The sequence below is a fragment of the Sapajus apella genome, unplaced genomic scaffold, assembly GCF_009761245.1.
Source record: "Sapajus apella isolate SASKATOON/1434 unplaced genomic scaffold, GSC_monkey_1.0 scaffold14, whole genome shotgun sequence".
NCBI classification, from domain to species: Eukaryota; Metazoa; Chordata; class Mammalia; order Primates; family Cebidae; genus Sapajus; species Sapajus apella.
The window spans coordinates 31,189,329-31,215,518 of NW_022436954.1; the positions used below are offsets into that span (position 1 = coordinate 31,189,329).

The 26,190-nt window shown below is 35.1% G+C and overlaps 2 protein-coding genes across 6 annotated transcripts in view; one reads left to right on the forward strand and one right to left on the reverse strand.

Annotated features, from left to right (window-relative positions):
• Positions 1-3,360, reverse strand: part of DNAJC24 (DnaJ heat shock protein family (Hsp40) member C24) — a 58,055-nt gene extending 54,695 nt beyond the window's left edge. Inside the window, exons 1-2 of one of the 3 annotated variants that reach the window (XM_032283664.1) lie at positions 3,249-3,360; positions 2,306-2,494 (exon numbers count right to left, since the gene is read on the reverse strand). In XM_032283664.1, coding sequence (XP_032139555.1) covers positions 2,306-2,413 — 108 coding nt within the window. In that variant the 5' untranslated portion in view covers positions 2,414-2,494; positions 3,249-3,360. The remainder of the gene's footprint in view (positions 1-2,305; positions 2,495-3,248) is intronic. The other 2 variants (XM_032283666.1, XM_032283665.1) reach the window with 2 other exon arrangements.
• A 26-nt stretch (positions 3,361-3,386) lies between these two features.
• LOC116555169 (doublecortin domain-containing protein 1-like) overlaps positions 3,387-26,190 on the forward strand; it is a 122,669-nt gene continuing 99,865 nt past the window's right edge. Inside the window, exon 1 of one of the 3 annotated variants that reach the window (XM_032283660.1) lies at positions 3,387-3,462. In XM_032283660.1, the coding sequence (XP_032139551.1) occupies positions 3,442-3,462 (21 nt within the window). In that variant the 5' untranslated portion in view covers positions 3,387-3,441. Of the gene's footprint in view, positions 3,463-7,818; positions 8,610-26,190 lie in introns of those variants that run through there. The other 2 variants (XM_032283661.1, XM_032283662.1) reach the window with 2 other exon arrangements.

The following is a 26,190-nucleotide window of genomic DNA, read 5'->3' on the forward strand; positions in this document are numbered from 1 at the left end:
AGTCCAGTAATAGACTCATATTGCCAAGACAGTCCAATGGAGAAAAAAGTTTTCAACAAACGATGCTGGAACAACTGAATACCCATACTGAGGAAAAATAAAAACATGACTTCAGATCTCATGCTATACACAGAAATCATAAGTCTAAAGACAAAAGCAAACGACCACTTCTAGAAGAAAATATCGAAGAACATTCTCATAACTTTAGCGAAGACGGAAAGCATTAAGCATAAAACACACATTTGATATATTTTGTCAAAACAAAAAACTCTGTGCATCAAAAGACACCATTAAGAAAATGACTTGGTAAATCACAGACTAGGAGAAAATATTCACAACATATATACAGAATCAATTATATATATATATATATATTTTTTAAATATACTCCATGAAAGAAAATTACACAAATGTCCAATTATCACATTAAAAACGGCTCAACATCATTAGTCATCAGAGAAATTTTAAAAAAGCAACAACCCCACAATGGGGTATTACTACAGACACTGTAGAGTAGTCCAGTGATTCTCATGAAAGGTGGCAATTTTGACACCCAGGAGACATTTTTCGTTGTTACTGGCATCTAGGATCCTGCTACACATCTTACAAAGCACAGGACAGCCCAAATAACAAAGAATTATCCTGCCCAAAATGTCAATGGTGGCCAAACAGTGAAAACTCCAATAGCCAAAATGAAAGAGACTAATAGCATCAAATACATGGCAAAGATGTAGAGCAACCAGAACTCTCTGATACATTGTTAGTGCATATGTAAATTGGTTTATCCACTTTTGTGTTTGACAGATGCTACACATTATGTGCAGACTGTTTCCCATTGGCCAATTAAAGGCCAACATGGCCTACAAGAGCCTGCATGACCCAGATCCAGTCTACTTTTCCAGCCTCATCTCCCAATTAACTGAGGTACAAAAATGATTTAATACTAGGATATTTTTCAGTAAAGTTGATTTTGCTGATAGAAATTTTAAAAATTCTGAGGAAAAAGGTACCTTAAGGTCATTTAGTTCAACATACTACCTAAAACAAGAATATTAGTACATTCCTGATGATGAAGCAGCTAATGTCTCTAACAATGAACATTAACAGTTTTGGCAAAATATCATTGATGTAATTGGTATAAACTAAAAAGGCTACAAATTCTATATAAATAATGATTCTTTACTCTTTTTATAAACTGAGTAAACTGGACTTCAGTATAGAATTACAGACATTGGCTTAAGAAGCATCACAATATAGACTGAAAAAATGAAAATAAAAGTTCAGAAAGATATATTTACAGATACTACAATTCATTTCAAAAAACTGAGTCAACTGATAATTAGTGTATAAATGGCCTAAATCAGCATTACCCAACGGAAATATAATGTAAGCTATAAATGCAGGCTACATATACAATGTTAAAAAAGTAAAATGCAAGAGAAACAAACTGTAATATGTGCAAATACATGCATGCATATTATGTACATAAAACACACACAAAAAAAAACCCCACAAAATAGCTAGTAATTCCAAATATTATCATTTCAACATATAATCCACATAAAAACTGTTCAATTATTAACTACAAAGAATTATCAGACAGGGACTTTAACTGTGATAAGTTTATTAAAAGATATAGTAGAAACAGTGGACAGTACTGTATGTGTAAAAAGATGGGAAAGAGGTGGAAACTTTAAAAAAAGAGCCAGTAGAAATGCTAGATATGAAAATTAGATAAGAGATCAAGAACTCTTTTAATAAGTTTATCAGCAGATGGACACAGTAGAGGAAAAATAAAACCAGTGAACTTTAACCAACATAAGCATTAAAAACTATTAGATTAACTCTTTTTTAAATGCTGTCTTTAAAATTTAATGTATATTTTACCCTTATGGTCCATCTCAAGTCACAGTAGCTACATTTCAGGTGCTCAACAGCCACATGTGGCTAGTGGCTACTGTTGTTTATTATGTAACAACACTTCTAAATATTTTACATGGATTATTTCATTAATCCTTCCTGGGTACATACAAGAAAATTAACTTGTCCACATTCTCACAGCTGGAGATGGACTCAGGATTCTAACTCAAGCAGCCTGGCTCAGATCTCCTGCTCCTAACCATCATGCTTTCCTACCTCAAAACAAGTTTTTCTGCAATATTACTGAAACATTCAATTAAATCAAATTAATACCTGGATTCCTGCCACTGGTATCCCACATTTTTTTGAAACCTAAATTTGTGGGTTTCATATAAAAATTGATTTTTTCCCCCTCATGATTTAAAATCCGAAAGAAAAGACTTACCATTAATACGAGTTTTTGATACTTTTGTTTTAGGTCTGACACATTTGCAGATGGGTCTGCCCCGAGGATGCTGTACCAATCCTTTATGGGCATCTGCTCAACCGTCATCACTCATGGAACCAGAAGTGGGCCTTCTCAGATCAGCTGAATTGAAATATTAAAGACAATTCATTACAGTCTGCCATGTATCTAAGAAAAAATTAAGTAGTGCTTTTGTAAGTTCTTTAATATTCATTTGAGTAAATCATGATTATAATGCAAACCTGAGGAAACATATATTTTCATGTAAAACGCCCCAATAATTCCATGTATAAGTGTACCGACAAGTATAAAAAACGTTTTAGGTATTTCACGATGTATACATTAATTAATGAATATACAACAGCATTAAAAAAAAGAATTTGATAATGAACCAGATAGTGTATCAACCTTTAAGGTATTTCCGCTAGTCTTATGGTAAAGCTGGTACACAAGTAAGCACTCACTAAACACGCTGAAGGAGCTTAATGAATATTTACAAAATGAAGGAATAAAAAAATAAAACAAAACACCAAAGAATTAAAATGAATTTGGGGGTATTCCTTCTGAATGTTTCTCGTTTGCTTTTCCTCCAGATTGCCTGGAGAGCATGATATGCGAAATAACGTCAGCACCGGCCGGCAGAGAATGAGAGACCCCTGCTAATGGAGAGGCGCTGAGAATTCACGAAGAGAGAGTATTTAAAACTCCACGCGAGGATGCCCCAGTCTTCCCACACTCGAGAAGAGACCCTACCAAGAGCCCCCAGAAATCAGGCAGCTCTTCCCAAAGCTAAATACACTTAACGAGGCAGCCGGGGCCTCCTCAAGCTCGGGACTTGGGAATCATCTTCATTCACCGTCAGCTTTACCCATCCAGCCATTGGCGGGCACCCTCTCCGCGCTTTATGGAAGATCAAACCTACCTAAGTTCACACAGGCGCTGCTGCCCACTCCTTGCCTGCGGTCGGCCAGAACTCGGAACCGGCTTCTTCTTCCGCCGGAAGTCACTGCCCCGACGTGTAAGCGTTTCTAGTCGAGCAGTTGTGGCAGTGGCACCACTCAAGCGACGCTCCACCCGCCGTGACGCGGTCGCTATGGTAACTAGTCACCGCTTCTATGGAGTGGCGTTTACTAGCAGTAAGTTCGCGTTGAAGAAAGGTGCCTCTGGCTTCGTTCTAAGTCTCTCTTGTCCTGGCTCCGCGACTGTCGCTTCTCTCCTTCTCCTCAGCGAGCACCCCCCCTCACCATCCCAGGCCTTCCCTCCGTTCTTCAAAGCGTCCTCCGTTTACCCTACCCTGAGCTACTCTCAATTGTTTCGTTTGGCGCTTGAACTCTGAGAGGTATGCGGGGGCAAAAATGTGAGAAAGGTGAAGAGATCTCATGACACCCTCGTCCCTACGGTTCCTTTATAATGTTCTCATTCGAAAATTAAGAGAATTAAAACCTATGCCGGGTAAGGCTAGATTTGCGGAGGATGAGGTCGGTTTAATTTTTTTTCTCCAAAAGATAGTCGATATAATTATTAATATTTCTTTTAGACCTTAGCAACCAACTTACAACATAAAAAACGTTCCAAAATTCTTTCACGTTTGCTTTCGCTTCGCTTTCACTTTAACCCAGTGAGAAAAGTAAGGCAGGTGCTATTATTCCCACTTTATAGATGAGGAAAGAAATTAAGGCTCAAGGCCAAACAGCTAGCAGCAGAACAAGGACTCAGCAAGTCTACCTATTCCCAGGGCAGCTATGCTATCTTTCAACTTTACAGAAAAAAGCGGAATGAACTGCTCTTCTTTGAAGCAGTTGGGGGCCACTACAAATAGGCACTGTTGGGGTTTGTTGTTGTTGCTGCTGCTGCTGCTGCTGCTGGTGTTCTTCCCTTCCCTCTTCTCGACTTTCTTGATTCCTGTGTTTCCTTTTATTACTTCTTCTTTGTGCTGTTTACATTAACACCACTTCCTTGCATTGTACCTGGCGATAAAAACTACATCTGATTTTTGGCCAGCATGACATAAATTTCACTTGGAGATGTTAAAGTGGTTTTGTTGTTAACTGCTTAGATTTTGCTTTCCTTTTTTTTTTTATCGTTCTCCTACCAACCTGAATTAGAGAAGCAGTTAAGATAAAGTTAAGCAGAATAAATAAAATAATTTAATATGATCAATTATTTAATGATGTTATGAACTATAAAGAATAACTGAATGAAACAAGCAAGTTTAAAAATCTAAAGATGAAAGTATAGATTAGGTTCTCCACAGAATTTTGTCATGTTTAAACACATACAAAGAGCATCTGGTTTTAGTCCTGGCTCCATCATACTTTCTTGCGTTGCTTTATGGAAATACCTGAAACAATGGAATTAAGTGGTATCATGAATGCTTTCCTAAACAGTACTGTCAGAATGATGCCCCCTTGAAAATCTCTAGCCCTCAAACTCCCCTCTATCCACTGCTTGCTTAGGTCTTCCCTGTATAGGTAGATATGCTCTGGTTTTTTTCTTTTTTTTTTTTTTTTCAGCAAAAGCACTTTATTTTGATTTACTATTCAGTTAGTTTATTGTGTTACCTCATTTATTTATTGGGGTTTGAAAATAAGAAATAGATGTTTTTTCCCAGCATTCCCAAATATTTTGTCATTTCATCTCTACATACTTTTGTTTGCATCCCTAAAATGTACCAAATTTTTCTTTTATCTCCATAATGTCATTATTTAACTGTCATGCAATATCTAGACCTTATTTACATTTCCACAGTTAATTCAAAATGTATTTTTCTGGTTGGTTTGCTTGACTCAGAATCCAGACAAAATTTACACTTTCCATTTAGCTGTTCCCTTAAATGTCTTTTAAACTATAACAGTCCCACTTCTTCACTACAGCCTTGTTTTTTTTTCTTTTCTTGCCATTGGCTTATTGAATGAGACCAATTGTCTTATACTCCATCTATCTATCTGTTTGTACCAAAATAAAACAATTTTTACATAAATTTCTGATCATTAATCTTCCTTCATTTTTCATTTTCTAGAGTAGTAATTTCCAATAGAAAAATAATGTAAGCCACAAAAGCAACCTACCTATGTGATTTTAAATTTTTTAGTAGTCACATTAGACACATAAGAAACAGGTAAAATTAATTTTAATAATATATTTTATTTAATCCAGTATATCCAGAATATTACTTTAAAATTCATCAATATAAAAATTATTAAGGAGATACTTTACATTCTTTTCACCTACTAAGTCTTCAAAAGCTGGTGTATACTGTGCTGGAAGACACCTCAGTTTGAACTAGCCACTTTTCAAATGCTCAGTAGCCACATATGACTAGTGGCTACTGTATTAAGCAGGGCAGGTCTAGAGAATAAAGTCCTAACTCCTTAACCGGGCATTCAGGTTTCCTCTTCAATATGATCTTTGCTTTCCCAGCCTCGCCCATTATCTCCATACATGAAACATTCAAACAATTGGATCTTTTAATGGTACTGAAACCAACCCAATAGTCCCATAAATAGGTTTTTTGTTTTGTTTTAAATAAACATAGAAATGGATACTTCCTGCCTGAAAGCTTGAAACTTGCATTTGTTTTATCTTTTTGTTTGTTTGTTTGTTTGAGACAGGGTCTTGCCCTGGTATCCAGTCTGGAGTGCAGTGGCACAATCTCAGCCCATTGCAGCCTCTACCTCCCAGGCTCAAGCCATCTGCTAAGTCAGCTTCCCAAGTAATTGGGACTACAGGTGTGTGCCACCATGCCTGGCTAATGTTTGTATTTTTTTTTTGTAGAGATGGAGTTTCACCATGTTGGCCAGGCTGGTCTGGAACTCCTGAACTCAAGTAATCTACCTGCCTCAGCCTCCCAAAGTGCTGAGATTACAGGCATGCACCAATGCACCCAGCCACATTTGGTTTATTTTTATCTGAGTTCTTTCCTCAAGAAAGGATGCCCAGACCTCTCAAAAAGTATCAAAGAACTGAAACCAGATTACTGCATCTAGACAATGAGATGCCAGACTCTTCATTCCTCATTATTGCTTTTTTACCCCTCCCTAGTTCATGTTTTCTCATACATAGTTAACATTTCTTCCGTGCTATATAAACCCCTAATTTTAATCAGTGAGGGAGATGAATTTGACACTGATGTCCCATTTCCTAGGCTGCAGCATCTGATTAAAGCCTTCTTTGGCAATAATCATTGTCTCAGTGATTGGCTTTCTGGGTGCCAAGCAGCAAGACCTAGATGGAACTCCTGGTGTTTTGGTAACAGTGTTTCATCAATCATTTTGTTCAAATGGTTCTCCTTACTTATAACACCCTAATTCTTTTCTTCCTCCTATCAGACTAATTCCTCCTTTAAGGCCTATCTCTTCCATCAAGCCTTTTATGATGGCCTGGTCCTTCGAAATTACTACCACCTCTCAACTTTCATAGCAAGTCCTTTGTATATCACAGTATATTGTTTTCCTTAGACTGTATTCAGATTCCCCAGTTGGGTTGCAAACTTTCTGAGAGCAAGAACACCTCTCTTCAGAGACACTAAGAACCAGTTATCTTGACTCTTTCTCTGAAGTTCTAATGATACATAGCTTTAATGGGTTTGTTTCTCAGTATCTTATTTTCAGAAGGCAATTTATGCATTTTATGTAAAACTAATATAGCAGAAACATAAACTGTTAGTATCATGGTTAAGGGCATGAACTCTAGGGTCAGAATATATATGTTTAGTACAGGCTTTTCCTCTTACTGGCTATATGAATTGAATTCATCTTTGTGCTTTGGTTTCTTCCTCTAATATGGGAGTAAATAGTATTTTCCTTATATATTTGTTGTGAGAATTAAATGAGATAGTTGTGCCTGAAGGTAGTAAGTACTCAGTAAAGGTTAGCTATTGTTGTTATTAATTAATATTTGTTGATCTGTTTTGATATATTAGAATATTAGACATTCATAACAATATTTTAGGAATTTCCAAAGAGAGGAAATGAAAGCGAGACACAATTAAATTGGAAAAATAAAATCAAACTGAAATATTTGTTGAAATACACATTTGGTTGGACTTCAGGATAAATTAAAAGTATAGATAAAACTTTAATTTGTGTCATCAGCATCTGACATAACCAAGGTAGGCATACATTAAATATTTGATTCCAAGATGATTGATCAAGTACTATAGATGTAGATAGATGTATCAAGAGTTTAAGATCTTTTGTCATGGTGATAGCAAAAAATGACATCTGTTATTAAATCTATCACTTTAGTACATGCCTGCCCATAAGCTAATGTCCATCAGACATTCACAGATTCTTAATTTTATGTCATATTAGTCAATTGTGCTTCTCATTGCTGGATAATACTTGAAATATATGTATTTATTTATATATATATATTTATATATTTAGTTTAATATATATATATATATATATATATATGTATTTTAGTGTAATTCTGCTAGTTATTTCCTCTCCTAGGATTATATTTACTTGGCTCTTTTGGTAGTTCCATCGTCAATTCCTTCATTTCCTTTATTTTTATTTCTGAATTTTAAGATTTTGATACCAGTGAACTAAGCTGTATTTAAGTACCATGGGACATTATGGTTATGTTCTGAAATTGAATGATTCCCTCTAGAGCAACTTAGAATCTACTGGGAAATAGAAAAACCACCAAGAATTAGCTAGATTATATATATACAGCCTTCATTCATCTATTCACACAATCAACAAATATTTGCTGAGTGTATCTTATGTACTCCACACTCGGTTAGTTACAAGAGACACAAAACAAAGTTGACTGTAGTCGTCTCAAAAGCTTAGTTTATCTGGGTAAACAGACATTTAAACAGGAACTGAAATAACTATAGGAAGTGCTATGCCAGAGGAAATACCAGGTGCTGTGGCATTAATTAATAACTTGCAGATACACCAATATGTAGAACAGATTACTTGAATGATTGAAATCCTTGAATCAAGATGAAGCTAATCCAGGAAGATGTATAAAGTGTTAGTTTTAAATAGTGTTTTGAAGGAATGGAGAGGTGAATGACTAGAATGAAAAAACTTCCTGTCTTCTTTTTTTGGAAGGTTAGCATAAAGCTTTAGCTAGTATTGAGAATCAGCTCTAATGAACAATCCTAGCTCATCTTTTAGAAATGGTTTTCATTTTTGCATTTTTCCCTTTGTTGGTTGTCTTAACTCAGTCTGTTCTCTCCTTTGCCATTTCAACAATAGTCATCATCGATGAACTTTCGTTGAGTTTGTGCAAGGCAGTGGGCTAAGGAGGAGAGAAATAGGAAGAGGTAAATACTTTTTTGTGGAACCACACTTGCTACTGTGTTTTTCTTGTTTTTTAGCATTATGTGTCAATTATTTCTAACTTTTTTCCTATCTCTTATAGGTCTTTATCTTATCTAGGATGTTTGGTCCTGTTTTCCTATCTGCACATCTGATGTTTGAATCATTCTATGAGCCTATTAAAGATATTGTCTGTAATCCATCTTCTGTTTAATAATCATACAAATACCAACTTGTTTTTCCCCCATTCACTTCTTTTTTTTTTTTTTTTTTTTTTTTTTTGAGACGGAGTTTCGCTCTTGTTACCCAGGCTGGAGTGCAATGGCGCGATCTCGGCTCACCGCAACCTCCGCCTCCTGGGTTCAGGCAATTCTCCTGCCTCAGCCTCCTGAGTAGCTGGGATTACAGGCACGCGCCACCATGCCCAGCTAAGTTTTTGTATTTTTAGTAGAGACGGGGTTTCACCATGTTGACCAGGATGGTCTCGATCTGTTGACCTCGTGATCCACCCGCCTTGGCCTCCCAAAGTGCTGGGATTACAGGCTTGAGCCACCGCGCCCGGCCCCCTCCATTCACTTCTTTACCCTTTTCTCTTATGACTACTCTGGTTTTTCTGTGCACTTTCAAATTACCCTGAAGTTTGTGGTAATCTCTTCTAGTCACATGGGGATATGCGTTTATATACAGATGCTCCTTGACATGTGACTGGGTTATGCCTGATAAGCACATTTTAGGCTGAAAATACTATTAGTGCCTTAGTACACCTAACCTACTGAACATCATAGCTTCAGCTAGCCTTCTTTAACTGTGCTCAGAACACTTACTTTAGCCTACAGTTGGGTAAAATCATCTAGCACACAGTATTCCATAGAGTATTGGTTGTTTACCCTCAGAGATTGCATGGCTAACTGGCAGCTGCTGCTCCCTGCCACTGCCCAGCATCATGAGGGATTATTTTACTACATCACTAGCCTGGGAAAAGATCAAAATTCAAAAGTCAAAGTACGGTTTCTACTGAACATGTATTAGTAGAATACACACCATGTAAAGTTGAAAAATTATTAGTCAAACCATCCTAAGTCAGGGACTGGCTATACTGTTTGTTAAAGCATGCTACTTTCTCTACTTTATTTTTTTAATACTGAATTTTTTTCTGAAAAGTTTATTTTTGGCATGTAATTGACTCAGGGAAGAAAGGTTAATCTGAATGATCAAGGGGTGTTAATTTGTGGGTTAAAATGTGTTAAACAGTTGATTTGAAATTTGTTTAAGTCAATTAGAGAGTATAATGAAGATGTTTCCAGGGTGTTATGGAACCTTTTGAAGTTAGTGTGGAATTCACTAGTGTATATTAACTATGGCACCTGGCTAAACATGCTGTTGCATTCAGGTTTTTAAATTTGTGTGAATTCTAATAGATATGAATAGGTCAACATATGTAGAAGTTTGACTTTATTAATGAGCCTCATCTTTTGTTATAGGAAATTAAAGTCATGACTTCATTCATCATTAGCAATGGAAAACTTAATTAGTATCATTGTTATCTTTGTTACTTGAATATTTTTCAAAATAAGGCACTGACTTTTAAAATAAGATTAGTGTTATTTTTATACGTTTTTAAATGCTAAGTATGTCATATGGAAAAGTAGGATTCATAAAGGCATACGAAATTTTGTGTGCTCACTTAAAGAAATGACTTATTTCCTCCCCTAAAATTATATGAAGTAAAATTGTGAAACATTTTAGTGTTGGTGAATATTTTCAAAGATTTCAAAATACTTAATGTTATTACACACAGTTTAATATTATTATGCTCAAATTCAGTCATCAAATGTAATTTTTGTATGATGATAGCATTATTTAAGATGAATAAAGCATTGCAACTTCATCAGTTTAAATCCACAAGAGATATGAGAGTAAAAATCACATTTTAAAACACATTCTTCACTTAGCATTAGAGTTACTATATTTTTTTTATTACTTATGTCAGTTTACTAGTAATAAACACATTTAGCATTTCAGCTTCTTGAAACCTTTCAGTTTAATTATTTAGAGACTGAGAAAAACAAGTCTTGTATGCTAAAGGGATTTCTGCAATGATGGATTAAATGCCAAAATAATGAAACCACATATCTTAAAAAATATACCGAAGAATAGATGTTTTCTGATGAATTTCACAAAAATATCATATTTTAAAAATACTTTAAGCAATTCATAGTATTACTTTTTAATCTGCTATAGAAGCACCATGAATCTAGTCTGTTGTGGCTCATTAGCAATTTCTTTAATGAGTTTTTTGGTGTGATAGATAGTTAAAGTAACAGACAAATGACAGATTGTTTGCCTTTAATGATTTCCCTGTTTCAAGCCCATTACAAAGCAATTAGAAATCTGACAGCATTTTCACTCTGCATTACTGATCATCTAAAGTGATGAGGAATGAGAGGTGGTGAATATTAATTGTATATTTTCATATGATTATCATAAATTATTACCTTGTCTGATGTGCTGCAGGTGAAGCAGGAGCATTAGAGAAAGGCAGTCAGATATATTAATTTGAAAGACTAATATTTTAAAAAAATCTTTGTAGTATAAATCCTAGTCTGCAATGTTAGTCTTTATGAATATTCCTCTATCACTATTAACTATTTTTAGTTTCTATTATATTTGGGGCAACTGAAGTTTTCTTTCTTTTTTTCTTTTTGAGACGGAATCTCGCTCTGTTGCTAAGATGAAGTACAGGTATACTGGTCTCAGCTCACTGCAAACTCTGCCTCCCAGGTTCAAGCAATTCTCCTGCCTCAGCCTCCTGAGTAGATGGTACTACACGCACCCACCATCACGCCGGGCTAACTTTTGTATTTTTAGTAGAGACAGGGTTTAACCATATTTGCCAGGCTCATCTCAAACTTCTGACCTTTTAATCTGCCCACCTAGGCCTCCTGAAGTGCTAGGATTACAGGCATGAGCCACTGTGCCCAGCTGCAACTGAAGTTTTCTTATTTGAGTACAAGAAAAGGAAAGATTATTCCATAGTACAATGAACCTATATGTATTTAAATTTAGGATCTTAAAAATCTGTAAATTTTATTGATTTATATATTACATATATATAATAATATTCAGAAATTTCAGTATAGAGAAAGATACTCTTAGAAATACGTCATAAGTTAGTCTTGGTTAAAGTCAGGTAATCCTGCAAAAGAAGTGGTAAGGAAGTGTACCCAAATGTAGAATGAGGTATTTCTAGGTCCCCTGTAACAGTTCTTTTGATCTTAGCCCACAATATATCCTGTTTTTCCAGTTTCTTGCCTCAGGTAGTAGATGGGGCTAAGATTGTCATCAGGATGGAAGTGCTGTTGTTACTTGTTTCCTGCCTTGGATTTGGAGCAAGTGCTGGTCAAGGAACTAGATACAGTAAGAATTACCAAACCTAGAGCACTTTAAATGATTACAGGCTGGGTGCAGTGGCTCACACCTGTAATCTCAGCACTTTGGGAGGGTGAGGCAGGTGGATCACTCAAGGTCAGGAGTTCAAGACCAGCCTGGTCAACATGGTGAAACCCTGTATTTACTAAAAATACAAAAATTAGTTGGGTGTGGTAGCACATGCCTGTTGTCCCAGCTACTCAGGAGGCTGAGGCAGGAGAATCTTTTGAACTTTGGAGGCAGTGGTTGTAGTGGGCTGAGATAGTGCCACTGTACTCCAGCTGGGTGACAGAGCAAGCCTCTTGTCTTAAAAAAAAGATTAGAAATATGTTTGGTTCAACTTTACTAACATAAATTAGTTTATATGTTACTGTCTCTCTAAAGATAGGTATTAGTTGGTAATTGATACGTAATGAGTTGAGTTGAATTTCTTTCTACTAATGAGGATGTGTCTCCATTAAGTCCTCCCTTTGAACCTTTTTGCTCTGGTTTGGTCTATGAAATTCCATCCCTTGCAGTTGCGTGCCATCTTGGATCCATCTTTATGGATCTTTATTTATGAAGAAGGTTATATGATTATAAATCAATAAAATGGATTTTTACATGCTGCTTTGAAACCATTCTTTTTATTTTATATTCAATTGTGTGTGTTTGCATTTTATATATACTTAAAGTAAAAGTGTTAGGTCTTCACAGATGAAGTTTTTGTGTTTTGGAAAGTTGAGAACCATCTAAAATTAATTTCATATTTACTGAGGGAAAAGTTAGGTATTGTAATATAAAAGCAAATTATCAGTAAAAAGCATTCCATCTCTAGCATTTGGTAGCCCTATTAATAATCTTTGTAGTGGGTAAGATTTCCAAATGTATTAATTACTCTCCATATCTGGTGACCTCCCCAGGTTTTGCATCACAGGGACCTCCTTTATCTGTAGAGTAGGTCCAACTAACATACACATTATGGAATCAGAATGGTGATTCCAAATCCCCTCAACTCTTTTCTGATGGTATTCCTTACCTTAGTGTTAATCTAGACTTTTAAGTCGATCCTTTCTACAGCCCAACCAATGATCCTTTGCTTCTCTTTACACTTCTAAAATACCACTAACCAACATAGCTACAGTAGTTTCCTCTTATCAGTGGTTTTAGTTAACCATGGTTAACTGCAGTCCAAAAATAGGTAAGTACTGTAAAATGAGATATTTTGAGACAGAGAGAGAACACAGACACATAACTTTATTACAGTATATTCTTATAAATGTTCTATTTTATTATTAGTTCTTTGCTGCTAATCTCTTACTGTGCCTAATTTATAAGTTAAACTTTATCATATATACAATAGGAAAAAACATACTATATGTAGGGTCTAATACTGTACTGTATACACTTTCAGGCACCCACTGGGGGTCTTGGATCATATCCCTTGCAGATAAGCAGAGGGGGGAATACTGTGCTTGACTTTTGGCCAAAGTCTCCACTTCTTTCTTTAGAGGAATTGGTTTGGAAAACTTACATATTTTTCCTATGACAGGGAACAGCTCTCCATACCTCAGTATGTATTAATAGAAACCTGGGCTGTCCAACTGTGGCATTGTTAGCAAACCAGTAGCTGAGGAAGCAAACAATCCGAAGTTGTAAATTGTAAATAACTGTATCTTCTCTAATAGCAAAGAGTCTCTGGAATACCTTCTACCATGTCTAGACATTGTTTCTTGGACAATTCAGGAGACAGACCTAAATACAAAAATAGGAGCTAACATTTATAATTAATAAGCACTTTTACATATTGTGTATGTTTTCACTGATCCTTCCAACAGACCTGTGAGGTAGGTAAGGCAGATACTATTATCATGCACATAAAGCAATGAGACTGGGAAGGGACAGAGGTAAAAATTCAAACCCAAGTCAGTTGAGTCCAGATCTATGGCATTTTCTGTCATACTAGCTTAGCTTTTATATGTAAAAGCTCTTCTATTAAATGACTAAAATTTTAGAGACAGAGAACTTTGGAGTTTCTCTCTTTTATCAGCATCTCACACCCTCATTTTTTAGACAGGCAGGGAAAATGTACAGCAAAGAGTTTAGGATTTACCACAGGTCTGGCCTTAAACTAGGACCAGAACTTCAAAACTCCATGACCTAGTCCCAGGGGACTTTGCATTACAGTGCACTACTTTCATGTTTCCTGAAGCTACAGGGCCATTCTCTTTAGCTATATTTTCTTCAGTTATTAACTTAAATAAATTATTTGTTAGAGTCTTGGCTTGGTAAATATAAATAATCCCCACCCTCCCCCCTTTTTTTTAGTTACAAAATAAAGTCCCTTTTATCTGGCATAGCTTGTTTATGTGGTAGGTAGCTCCCCTAAACATTCTGTAATGTCCTAAGGTAAGAGGGGAAGAAAAGAGTGTGACTCCTGTTGAGAGAGCTGAGAGAAGAGCAATTGGGGGTAGTTACTTAGTTACTCATTCCCATGTCTTTCTGGGTGTAAAGGTACAAATAACGCCTTGGGGCACTCTTCCCTTTCTAGCCTGGGAGCATCCCTGATTGATTGTTCCCTGGTATGCAGGCTTAGAAAGAAAGTGAAAATCATCAGCCAGGTGTGGTGGCTCACACCAGTAATCCCAGCACTTTGGGAGGTGGAGGCAGACAGATTAGTTGAGGTCAGGAACTCAAGACTGGCCTGGTCAACATGGTGAAACCCTGTCTCTACTAAAAATACAAAAAATTAGCCAGGCATGGTGGTGGGTGCCAGTAATCCCAGCTACTCAGGAGGCTGAGGCTGGATAATTGCTTGAACCTAGGAGGCAGAGGTTGCAGTGAGCAGAGATCATTCCACTGCACTCCAGCCTGGGCAACAGAGTGAGACTCTGACTTAAAAAAAAAAAGAAAGAAAGTTAAGATCAAACAGTAACTCAGTAACCAAACTTTTTCTACGATATCTAAATTATTATTTTAAATGTTTAAATGGTAACAAAGACTGGGAAAATAGGTATGTCAATTACATGAAGAACAACAATTCTCCTGGTTCATAGGCAGCTCAGTTCAACATACTATTTGCTCTTGCCTGATTCCCTAATACAAGCCAAATGTTTGACTTCCTTTCCCCAGTGAGAGACCTCTTTCCAGCATAGTCATGTTTCCAGACCTCTCATGTAGTCAACCAGCTTGTCTCATGACACTGAGATTTCTCTTCATGAAAAGTGGGTTCATCCCTCGATGCCACACGCTTGATCTTTACATTATTTCTCCTCTAACCAAATAACAGCTATTCTTCACACTCTGCAAGTTTCAAGTGTTTCTCCCAGCACTTATATTTTAAGCACCACTCTAATAATGATTACCCTCTCTAGTCATAGAAAACCCTTTCAATTCGTTCACAAAGTGCTTTCTTGTTCCCTCTCAAAATTTCTACCTAATTTGGGTTTATATTTACAATGGTGTTGCACTGCTGTCTCGGTAACACCACTTAGTTGAATTAACAAGTCATTTAAGAGCTCTACAGGGGAAAAAAAGGTCAAACGTTGAGGGAAAAACAAAAAAAGAAAAGGAAATACCTGCTTTAAAATTTCACAGCTCTCAGAGATCTGATGTGATGGGGCCAAAATGTAAAGTAGGCCAAGATTCCTTACTATGAGTCATCAGTAAAAAAGCTGACTTTATTCTGAAACAGATCCTTAAAAGAGAGATGTGTCAGTAGCCATTGGTTGAGTGTTGAAGTCAATTTTAAGATTCTTTTTTTCCTAAATCATTTTTTCCTATCCTACTGAATTGGAGAAGGGAATACAAAGGTTTATGACATTGAAATAGATTACACTGTTCACTTCTTGCTTGATGTGACCTGTCATTCTATCATAGAAAGTTCATCTGGCATATTTGGCTCTTCTGATTCTATATTCATGTCTCCAGTTAAACTAAGCTGTCTAATTACCAAAATAATTTTCCCCTTGCTTTAAAAATGGATAGATTTTCCCTTTTCCAGTCTCCAATGACATCTTTCCATCATTTTGTGATGGTGAAAGCAGAGACATTTAGTTAAAAAGAGTGGGAGAGAAGAGAATAAAAAGATATTCTTCTTTCCTTTTGTAGTAGTCACATCCATGTGACCTATTCTGTGTTGACAGTCATAAATATTTGGCTCATATTTTGAGACACAGCCTCACTCTGTCACCAGGCTAGAGTGCAGTGTCGTGATCTCACTACAACCTCTGCCTCCCAGGTTCGAGTGATTCTCCTACCTCAGCCTCCTGAGTAGCTGGGATTATAGGCACACACCACCACACCCATCTAATTTTTATATTTTTAGTAGAGACAGAATTTCACCATATTGGCCAGGAAGGTCTCAATCTCTTGACCTCATGATCTGCTCACCTCGGCCTCCCAAAGTGCTGGGATTACAAGCGTGAGCCACCATGCCCAGCCCTTCACTCATATTTTAATTTACTTTTGGACTTCTTAAAGTTTGAACTAATTATCCCTTCAAGGAAAAAAAAAAGCTTACAATGTACTTCATAGAGACTGATTATCTAATTCCATAACCCTCAGTCATGGACATTTCTATTTATACTAGACTCTGTAAACTGAAGAATTTTCTTGCTACTATCCAGTAATCAAAGGTGGTTGGATACTTCACTGTGCTTATTCTGTTTGTGCTTGGAAGTTTAGCATTGCTGATGAGTGGGTGCTGGCATTATAATCAAATAATTTTAAGTAAATATCGAACATCAGACTTGAAGCTATAAATTATCTTTAAGAATAAGGCGTTTAAGAAAATATGATCTAAAGCTGTAACCAACAGTTGGTTTTGTGAAAATCATCAAGTTCTTGATGTTTCTGCACTCTGAAGAACACTGAAGTTAGTGGACCACATTATTTAGGCACTGTCACCAATGCTGTGGGTAATAAATGTTTTGTGTTTATTTTCTCGATGTGGTTTATTATCAAATGGAAACCATCTGTTGGAACCATTTTATATTAAAATTAACTGATAATTTATCAAGTAAATTGGATATTTCACTTTTTGAATATTTAAGATAAAGTATTATATTCCAAAGAAATGTCCTATTTGTGGCATGCTGCTTCAGGCTATGCTGCTAGATAGCTCAGGTATAGAAAAAGGTCATGCTTTGCACCAACTTGTATGAAGAATTTCACAAAGTATTAGGTTCTCATTTATGTTGCTTCCAGCTGAATCTAGAAGACCTTGTTGAGATTGTGAAAATTGTGAAGAGGTGGTCATCGCCTCGATTTGCAAGTCAAATCTACTGAAGTTGAAAAATTCAAAATGGAAATTATGTGTATTGTCAAAGAAACAATATGTTAAGCATATATGTTTATAAGTACATATGAATGTGTGTTGTGTGTGTGTGTATGCACACACTTGTACATGTGCTATAGTATATAAAAAAAGAGACAGTAAACAGAGACCTTTATGTCAGGGAACGCAATGTGAATAAAATAGTCATTCTAATTGTATCTCCCAACTGGCAAAATGAAAGCTGTAATCTGAGTTAAACCTGATGTAATCTAAATGCCAAATGGCAATAAGGATGAGACAATTTATTCCTTACTCCTAGAGGGTTGCATAATCTTTTCTCTTTCATTTTGGGTCATCCCAGATTCTGAGTAGTTGTGTTAGAATACTAAAGGTAGCAGATTGTAGTTATGTGAATTTAGGTGGATGTGATATTTCTCCAGAGATTTATTGTCATGTTATTATTAGGTGAAGTCTCAAGTTAACTCAAAAGCTGTTATCTTTGTTTTGAGATTGAGCTGTACATTTTAGATGGGAAATTAAGTCATACTTTCTTAATATTTGGTATGTCTTGACTAGTCAAATTATGAAGTTGTTATGTTGAAAGTTTAATACAATAGTTGAAAGTTCTTATGTTGCTACAGTATCTAAGTGTGAGCTCACTGAGGGCAGTGCCTTTTTCTATCATGTTTTTATTACGTTCATGTTGAATTATGTTGAACTTGTTTAGTAAAAACATAATAATTATTGTTGTATATCATTATTTAAATAAATGATTTCTCTTCCATAAAAGTAAATAGTATTGTGCATACACATGATAAGGATGTTTCTCATTGTTTTCCCTCTGATAGACTAGTCAGTCCTTAGCCGTGACAGCACGTGGTTTCCTTACAGAGTGAGCATAAGGTGAGCCCTAGCGCACTGTTTTGTTACCTTGCCTTTGGTACTCTGCTTAGATGGTGATCTTTACAAAGTTTTAAATTTCACCTCAGGAGAACATTACATAATAATTGTTGCTGAAGCAAATTGGAGGTCCAAATTTTTGTAATCAGGTTTGAAGGATTTATTTCTCAATAATAGTTGAGCAACTTTTCTGTTCTGTTGTGGTTGGCTTCCCAGTACCTTTTAATAGGTAACAAACTTCACAGGATGGCTTGTGGAATTGCTTTCCTCTGCAACCCTTTAAACTATAAGTGTAAAATTCAGAAGACTTTATAAGTACCATGTCACTTCAGATACCTGTAAATAGGAAGACTGTTTTAATTAGGGGAGTGGAAAAAGAGAAGATCTTTTATTCATGTAGTAGTTCCTGGATGAGCATTAAACAACTTCTGCTTCTTTGGGATCAACAGGGCTTTCAGTTTTCCAAGGTGATGTGCTGCATTTATGCATGTGAATAATAAACTTATGCAAAATAAAAGGAAAGTTCATGCTTGGGAGAAAAAGAAGTTTATGAGCTTTACCCTTACCTAAAGAACACTGTCCATTAAAGTAAGATAGAGTAAAAGAAGTTTTTTTCCTGCCTTCATTTTGGAAAATGTACATTAAAACACCTTAAGATTTCCCACATAATATTTAAAAATTTTTTTGAGCCTGCTCCATTGCTACATGATAATCTTCTATTTCTATAGATTTGCATGTATCTCCCCCTAAAACAGGAGCTAAAGTAAGAGTTGAATAATCTTTTACCTATAACATATGCCTATTTATGAAAAAAAGTGGATACATTTGAAAAATTGCATGTATTTTTATGCTCCTATTTATTTGTTACTATGGCAACCACCACAGTGCCTAGTATTTATGTTGTCTAAAATTCGGAACACCTTTTCAAAGAAATAAATATGCCAGAACGATGCATTGTGTTTACCTTAGTATTTTGAAAAATATTTATTCTAATGCATATTTTTGAAGAAAAATAGCAATAAATAATGTAAGCTTCAGTCTGGCTTAAATTAATACCTTTTCCTGTAGTGCTTTTAAAATTAAAATAATTACATTTATTCTTCTTTCTTTTCCTTCTTATAAAAAAATCATAATAATGAATAGAAATAATGAATTTTTGAAATTCATAAGTCAATCTTGAAATGCAGTTTTTTGATGTCTCCAGTTTTTATGACATAATATTTTGGTGCATAATAAATTTCTGAAAATATAAAACATAAACAATTCAACCAAATATTTAATACTGGCTACATAAATTAAAAAATATAAATCTTTGCATTTCTGATTAAAGGTGATTTTTAACATCTAGGAACAAAAGATTTCTATTTTGCATTTGAAATGGAAGGCATGGTTGCTATTACTTTTCTTACTTTAATTATTTAAATCATTTTCTGACATGTGTGATACATAAATATAATTTTTAAGTGTTAAACAACAGAATGGAAATTATGAAGCATAAAATCAGATATGTTTCATGTCACATATTACCTGTTAAGAAAAACTGCAATGCAGCATTTAAGTACAACAGAACAATGAACATATTGTTTCTGATACTTGTAAACAGGATAGATCTACAGTTTCACAGTTTATGTTGACAGAATCTTTGTGGGAAATGTAATTATCAAATGAATTATAACATGTCTTAGTATCAAGATTATTAATAGTAATTTTAATTGCCTTTTTCAAGATAATTGGATATGTTCTCACAAGTATATGGGAAAGGGGACACTGGGCTAATTAGATATTTTGAACTTAGTTATTGTTAAAATATCTAGGAGCTTAACATGCATATTCTATATTTTAGGAATTTCTTCTCTTAATTAAATGTTTTCCTAAGTAGAACTAAAATAATTTTTAATTTATAAAATCTCACTGATGATCCCTTGATAGCCCTCCTTGAGTATGGATATAATTTTTAACAATTGGATAGTTTAAAAATTAAATGTTCACTACCAGTCATAACATTTTCTAAAATTGGCAAAATTAAGAAATAATATTTTGCTCCACTAATGGGTGCTGTTAGATGGGCTTTCATGTAATACTTCTGGTAATTTTAGAAATTGATTCATTATCAATAAGTAATTCATTTTGGAGATACGCGACAGCCTTAAAAATGTGCATGTATTTTGATCCAGGGATTTAACTTCTAGACTTAAAGAACAATTCAGTGGTGTGGTCAAAGGTATATATACAAGAATCATAGCTTTAATTACAATAAGATGCATTTGGAGCCACTAACTAGAATATTAAATAGGTAATAAAAAATCATGTTCTCAATGAATATTTAGTAACACAGGAATATTCTCATTCAGTGATCCCAGCTATATGTATTTCATTTTATTTTTTTGGAGACTGGGTCTTGCTATGTTGCTTAGCAATATAGCAATCCTCCTGCCTCAACCTTCTAAACAGCCTTGGGGTCAAGCAGTCCTCTTGCCTCAGCCTACCAAACAGCCTGTATATGAACTGTATATTTAATATGGCCACACCTTTGTTTAAAAAAATATATCTCAAAAATCATAGATTAAATACTAAAAACAAAAAAAAATATGATTGCTAATTCCAAGAATAGATTTTTTAAATATACTTTTTTAATCTTAATATGAGCATTTCTATAACTTCAGTTATAATCATTCAATTTGTTTTTAATAAGACAAGTTAATTAAAATTGTGTTTACATTCATTATAATGAAAATTCAACCAGTTGGGGTAACAATATTGTCTTGTCAACATTGAATTCATTGTCTTGTTTTCAAAGTCTAGAAATAGTTGGTACTCAATAATTTGTTGATTGAATGGATAGAGGATGGAGTCAGGAATTAGCAAAGTGGTTTTAGGGGAAACACATTCGGAGGGCCACAAAGGTACCTTGTTTATGTTTACGTAAAATTAATTTGTTCATCATAGCAATAGATGACAGGATAATAAAGTGATAAGAATATGCAAGAACTGCTTTGCTAAACAGTCTGGTAGTGTAGATTAAGGCAAAAGCTAGATAGCTAGATTTATCCTAAGACATTTAGTTTGTCTAGTTGTACAATTACAGCTATTAAAATGAAACAACAAAAATCTTTATCACTGAAATTTCAATAGGAAAAATAACTTATTTGAGAGTCTGGAACTCTAGTTCTTAACCTTCTCACTTAAAAAAATAAACTATTATTTTTATAAAATGAGTTTTGATAATGCAAGTTCACTCAGGGAAATAACTATTACACTGTAGAAGAATAGACTGTTTCACAGTAAACTATATTTTAATTGTTGTAAAATTGATTTTAAAAAGAATAATTTGGCAATGCAGGTGTATATATGTGATTTACATGTTTACACAATACCACAAAGGTAGATTTAATGAAGAAATCAAATGTCTTTCTTAATTCAGTTGAATGGTTAACCTTCTGGACCAGCTCTATTAGAAATGGGCCTTTGCAAATGAGATCTCCATGACTCCTAGTAAGGTTGAGTGTGGCAGCCACTTATATCTTCTGCACCACCAGTCATTAGCTACCTTGCCAATATTTTAACATGCCTAAAGTTCATACCACAGTGTATAATGGCTTCCATGGTAGTATGGGAATGCCGTTTCATCATTGGTGGAGGTATGTGGCAATTAAATAGGTGAGGCCATGTTGAGTGGCAGAAAATAAGGTATTGCCGCTAGAATGCTGCAGCAGTTTTCAAGGCACAGATACAAACTCTTGCTTTGTGGAATATGACCTAAAACTCTACCTAAGTGTTTCCAGTGTACATTAGGACTGGCCTTTGAGTGGTAACATCTGTTTACCAGCTGTGTTGGAAGCTAGAGAAAAGAGACCTGAAATCTTTGAAAATTATAGTAATTCCATTTCTTGTCTTCACTTGTATCTTTCTTCCATATGCATGCTTTTCTCTGCTATCTCTATCCCACTAGAAAATGTGAGTTTGAATATTCAATTCTGCTATAGAAGAAAATAAATTAGATGATGACATTTATAAGAAATCTTGACAATAGATAGGAAGTCAGCTAGTATGTTATGAGATACAGGTGAAACTCCTAGCATGTATTAATATAGGTATGAGTAAGAAAGTAGTTTAAGAAAAGCAGAATTTAAAAGATGTATTAAGTATACATGGTAAGCAAGTTAGTAACCTGTAAAACTTGCCAAGACAAATAAAATAAATGGGATATGGTAGAATAGACAAGTGTGCATTTACTTGATAGAAAGGTAGAAAGACCAATTTATGATCTTCTCACTTCTGGGCTGACAGCTATGACATGCCACTTACTTATGACATCCAGTAAGGTCCTATATTGGCCCACAGTACTATGCCCAAGAAATGCAAATAAAACCCTTTAGTATACCTGCCCCTTTGTTCTCTCATTGTCAAGTATGTGCCTTTGACCCCAGGCACCTTCTGTCTAGGACACCTGACTCAAACCTGAACCCTGGTTCTTCCAACACCTTATTAGAAGGAAGGCTGACATGGCACAGAGAAAGCAGAGCATGTGACTAGCATGTAACCCAGGATACATACTCGGTGGTCCTGCCACTCACATCCTATCATAAGAGTGTCAACCTATTTCATTGCTTTCCCCTTGCTTTTTGCTTTAAATTTATTTAGTAAATTATATGAAATGAACATGTTAATTTGGTCTGTGAGCCCTCAGATTTAGCCTGCCTCGTAATGTATTTGGTGGCTACCATTACATGAAGGTAATTTCTCACTTGACAGTATGCTTTACTTTGAACTTTACTAACCTTCCCTCACAATTTGGATTTTGAACTAATGCATTGATCATCACTATCTGGTTTAGGGAGCTAGATCAAGCTACAAAAGCAGTATTAAATTATGGTGATTCTATGGCAGTCTTAAGCACATAGTTCATTGTGAGGGAATTATGAGAACCTGTTTCTCACCCTTCCTCTAGGGAAATGTAGTAGAGCTAAGAAGTCCCAATTTACCTGGGGAATAGGATTAAGAAGTTGTTTGTCAGCTCTGTCCCATTTGAATTCTCTCCTTTCTCTCCTTGCTGCTGAGGCTGGAGGGAGTTATTGTTTAGAACAACACCTTCAACTATTTTTGCTCAGGTACTCTCTAATACAATTTTGAAAAGCATATAATCTCTTGTACATTTTGACACTTAACATTTCTTGTTATAAGCTTAAATAGTTGGAAAATATGTGATTTCTGGTATGCTATATTAAAAATAAAACTATTGGCCGAGCGCGGTGGGTCACATCTGTAATCCCAGCACTTTGGGAAGCTGAGGAGGGTAGATCATGAGGTCAGGAGTTTAAGACCAGCCTGGCCAACATGGTGAAACCCCATCTCTACTAAAAACTATAAAAATTAGCTGGGTGTAGTGGCAGGCGCCTGTAATCCCAGCTACTCGGGAGGCTGAGGCAGGAGAATCGCTTGAACCCAGGTGGCAGAGGTTGCAGTGAGCCAAGATAGCACCACTGCACTCCAGCCTGGGTGACTGTGTGAGACTCTGTCTCAAAAAAATTAAATAAATAAATAAAACCATTATGTGTATTTTAAATATATCTAATAGAATATAAATTCTATATGGTTTGTTTAAAATATTTTTAATGAACATTTTCAAACACATACAAAAGGAAAAACAGTAAAACAAACCTTCATCTCCCTTACTCTTTTCTTTTGGAGTATTTTAAAGCTAACTCCAAACATATTGTACTCATGTATGCTTTTGTTTACATGTCTAACAAATAAGATTTATCATGGTAGTACTATTCATATTCAAGAAAATAATTTTCTTAATATTAAGCAGTAAGCAACATATATTCATGTGTCACCAATTGTCTCAAAAATGTATGTCTTATGAAGATTTGTTCAAATCAGGAACTAAATAATATTTATGCATTGCATTTAGTTGAAATGATTCTTAAGTCTCTTCATTTGTAGCATTTCTCCTTTCTCTGTTTTCTCTGCCATGGCTTTTTAACATGTTACTTTACTTCACATATTTCTGAAAGAAAAAACAAAAACAAAAACAGAAATTAGACCTAGCAACTTGGTTAGATTCAGTGTTCATGGCAAGAATGCTTCACAGGTATTCCTGTGTTTATAATTCCTGTGGAATTACACAAGAAGAAACAATTTCTAGTTGTCCAATTTTAGTGACATTAATATGAATCAATAGCATAAATGTTATCAGTCAGATTCATTTGTTGTAAATTTCCCTTTGTCTTTTCATCTCATGATGGCAGACATTACCTGGACAAACATTATCTGGATCTGTTATTTCATTAGAGTTTATGCAATGGTGATTTTCTAATTATTTTATTCCATCTATATTTATTCGCTGTGATTCTTCTATTAAGAAGAATTTTCTTTCATCATATATTTGCTGCTTCTGAATTGTAGCCAACTCAGGAAAGAAGGAAAAGTACATTTCTTTTCCGGAACAATAAATTGGTACTCTAGCAATCTCCCAAGGTGAATGATGAAAAAGTATAAATTTTAATTTTAGTGTTATTAGATACTCATGGATTTATATGTTTGATGTTTCCCTCTTTTATTTATTTATTTTTTTACTCTTCAGAGTGTCCCATTTTTGGCCAGTGGAATTGCCTTTAAGTTGACTCCACACTATTTATTTATTTTTTTACTCTTCAGAGTGTCCCATTTTTGGCCAGTGGAATTGCCTTTAAGTTGACTCCTGTGTGCTTTTGACATGCTCCATCTGAAAGAATGCATAGTAGAGCTCTTTAGAGAAACAGAGAAACAACAGGATGAGTGTGAATATAGATGATGGTGATAGAATTTCTTCTTTTATTAAGTATGACAAGGTGTCACACATACACATATGTTTCTAGCCCCAGACTTGAATACTACAGTGATTTTAAAACATTAGCCACATTAACAAGATCTTCTTCAACAGTTGGAAATTTTACATCTTTTCTATTTTTCCTTAAACTTATATATTTATTCAATTTCTCATAGAATTTTATCATTTATAATTGAAAGTTTTTTCTACTCTGTCTTACATAACAGGTTTTTTTTTTTTTTTTTTTTTTTGAGACGGAGTTTCGCTCTTGTTACCCAGGCTGGAGTGCAATGGCACGATCTCGGCTCCCCGCAACCTCCGCCTCCCGGGTTCAGGCAATTCTCCTGCCTCAGCCTCCTGAGTAGCTGGGATTACAGGCACGCGCCACCATGCCCAGCTAATTTTTTGTATTTTTAGTAGAGACGGGGTTTCACCGTGTTGACCAGGATGGTCTCGATCTCTTGACCTCGTGATCCACCCGCCTCGGCCTCCCAAAGTGCTGGGATTACAGGCGTGAGCCACCGCGCCCAGCATAACAGGTTTTATATGTAATAACAACACACTAGAACAAGTTTTTTTAAAATGACCTTTGACCATAAGGTTATAAGTGTAGAAAAATTTCATCAGGATTGGGTTTTTATTATAATTACTAGTACCATGCAATTATTCAAAACAGTATGAATATATTACCATTTCTGATATTTATCAAACCATAAAAAGAAAATTTATGAAAAAATATATTAATAATACAAGTTAGTGAGAGAATGCATAATTTCTTGATTAAAGGAATTGTGGAGTTATTCCTTGGTTTGAAACCTTGGAATGGGCCAAAAGAAAGTGCTTTTCTTTTATAAAATGAGAAATAGAGACTGTCCAAGATTAAACTTTAGTGAGGACAGGCAGCTTCTTAGGCAGATGTATTTTTTAAAAGTACATATAAATAGAAGGAAAGAATCTAGAAATTGATTTTCTTAAAATTATCCGCACTTGCATGCCTTTTGGAAAATCTACATGAACTGTTATTGGTACTCAGTGTTCCAACTTGAGGACCACTAGTACTCTGTTCTCCAACAGCTGACACATGGTACTTACTATGTGCCAAACACAGCAACTTTATGAGATGGTTACTATTTTTATCCCCATTTTGCAGATGAAGAAACTGAAGCACAAAGATGTTATAGGACTTGTC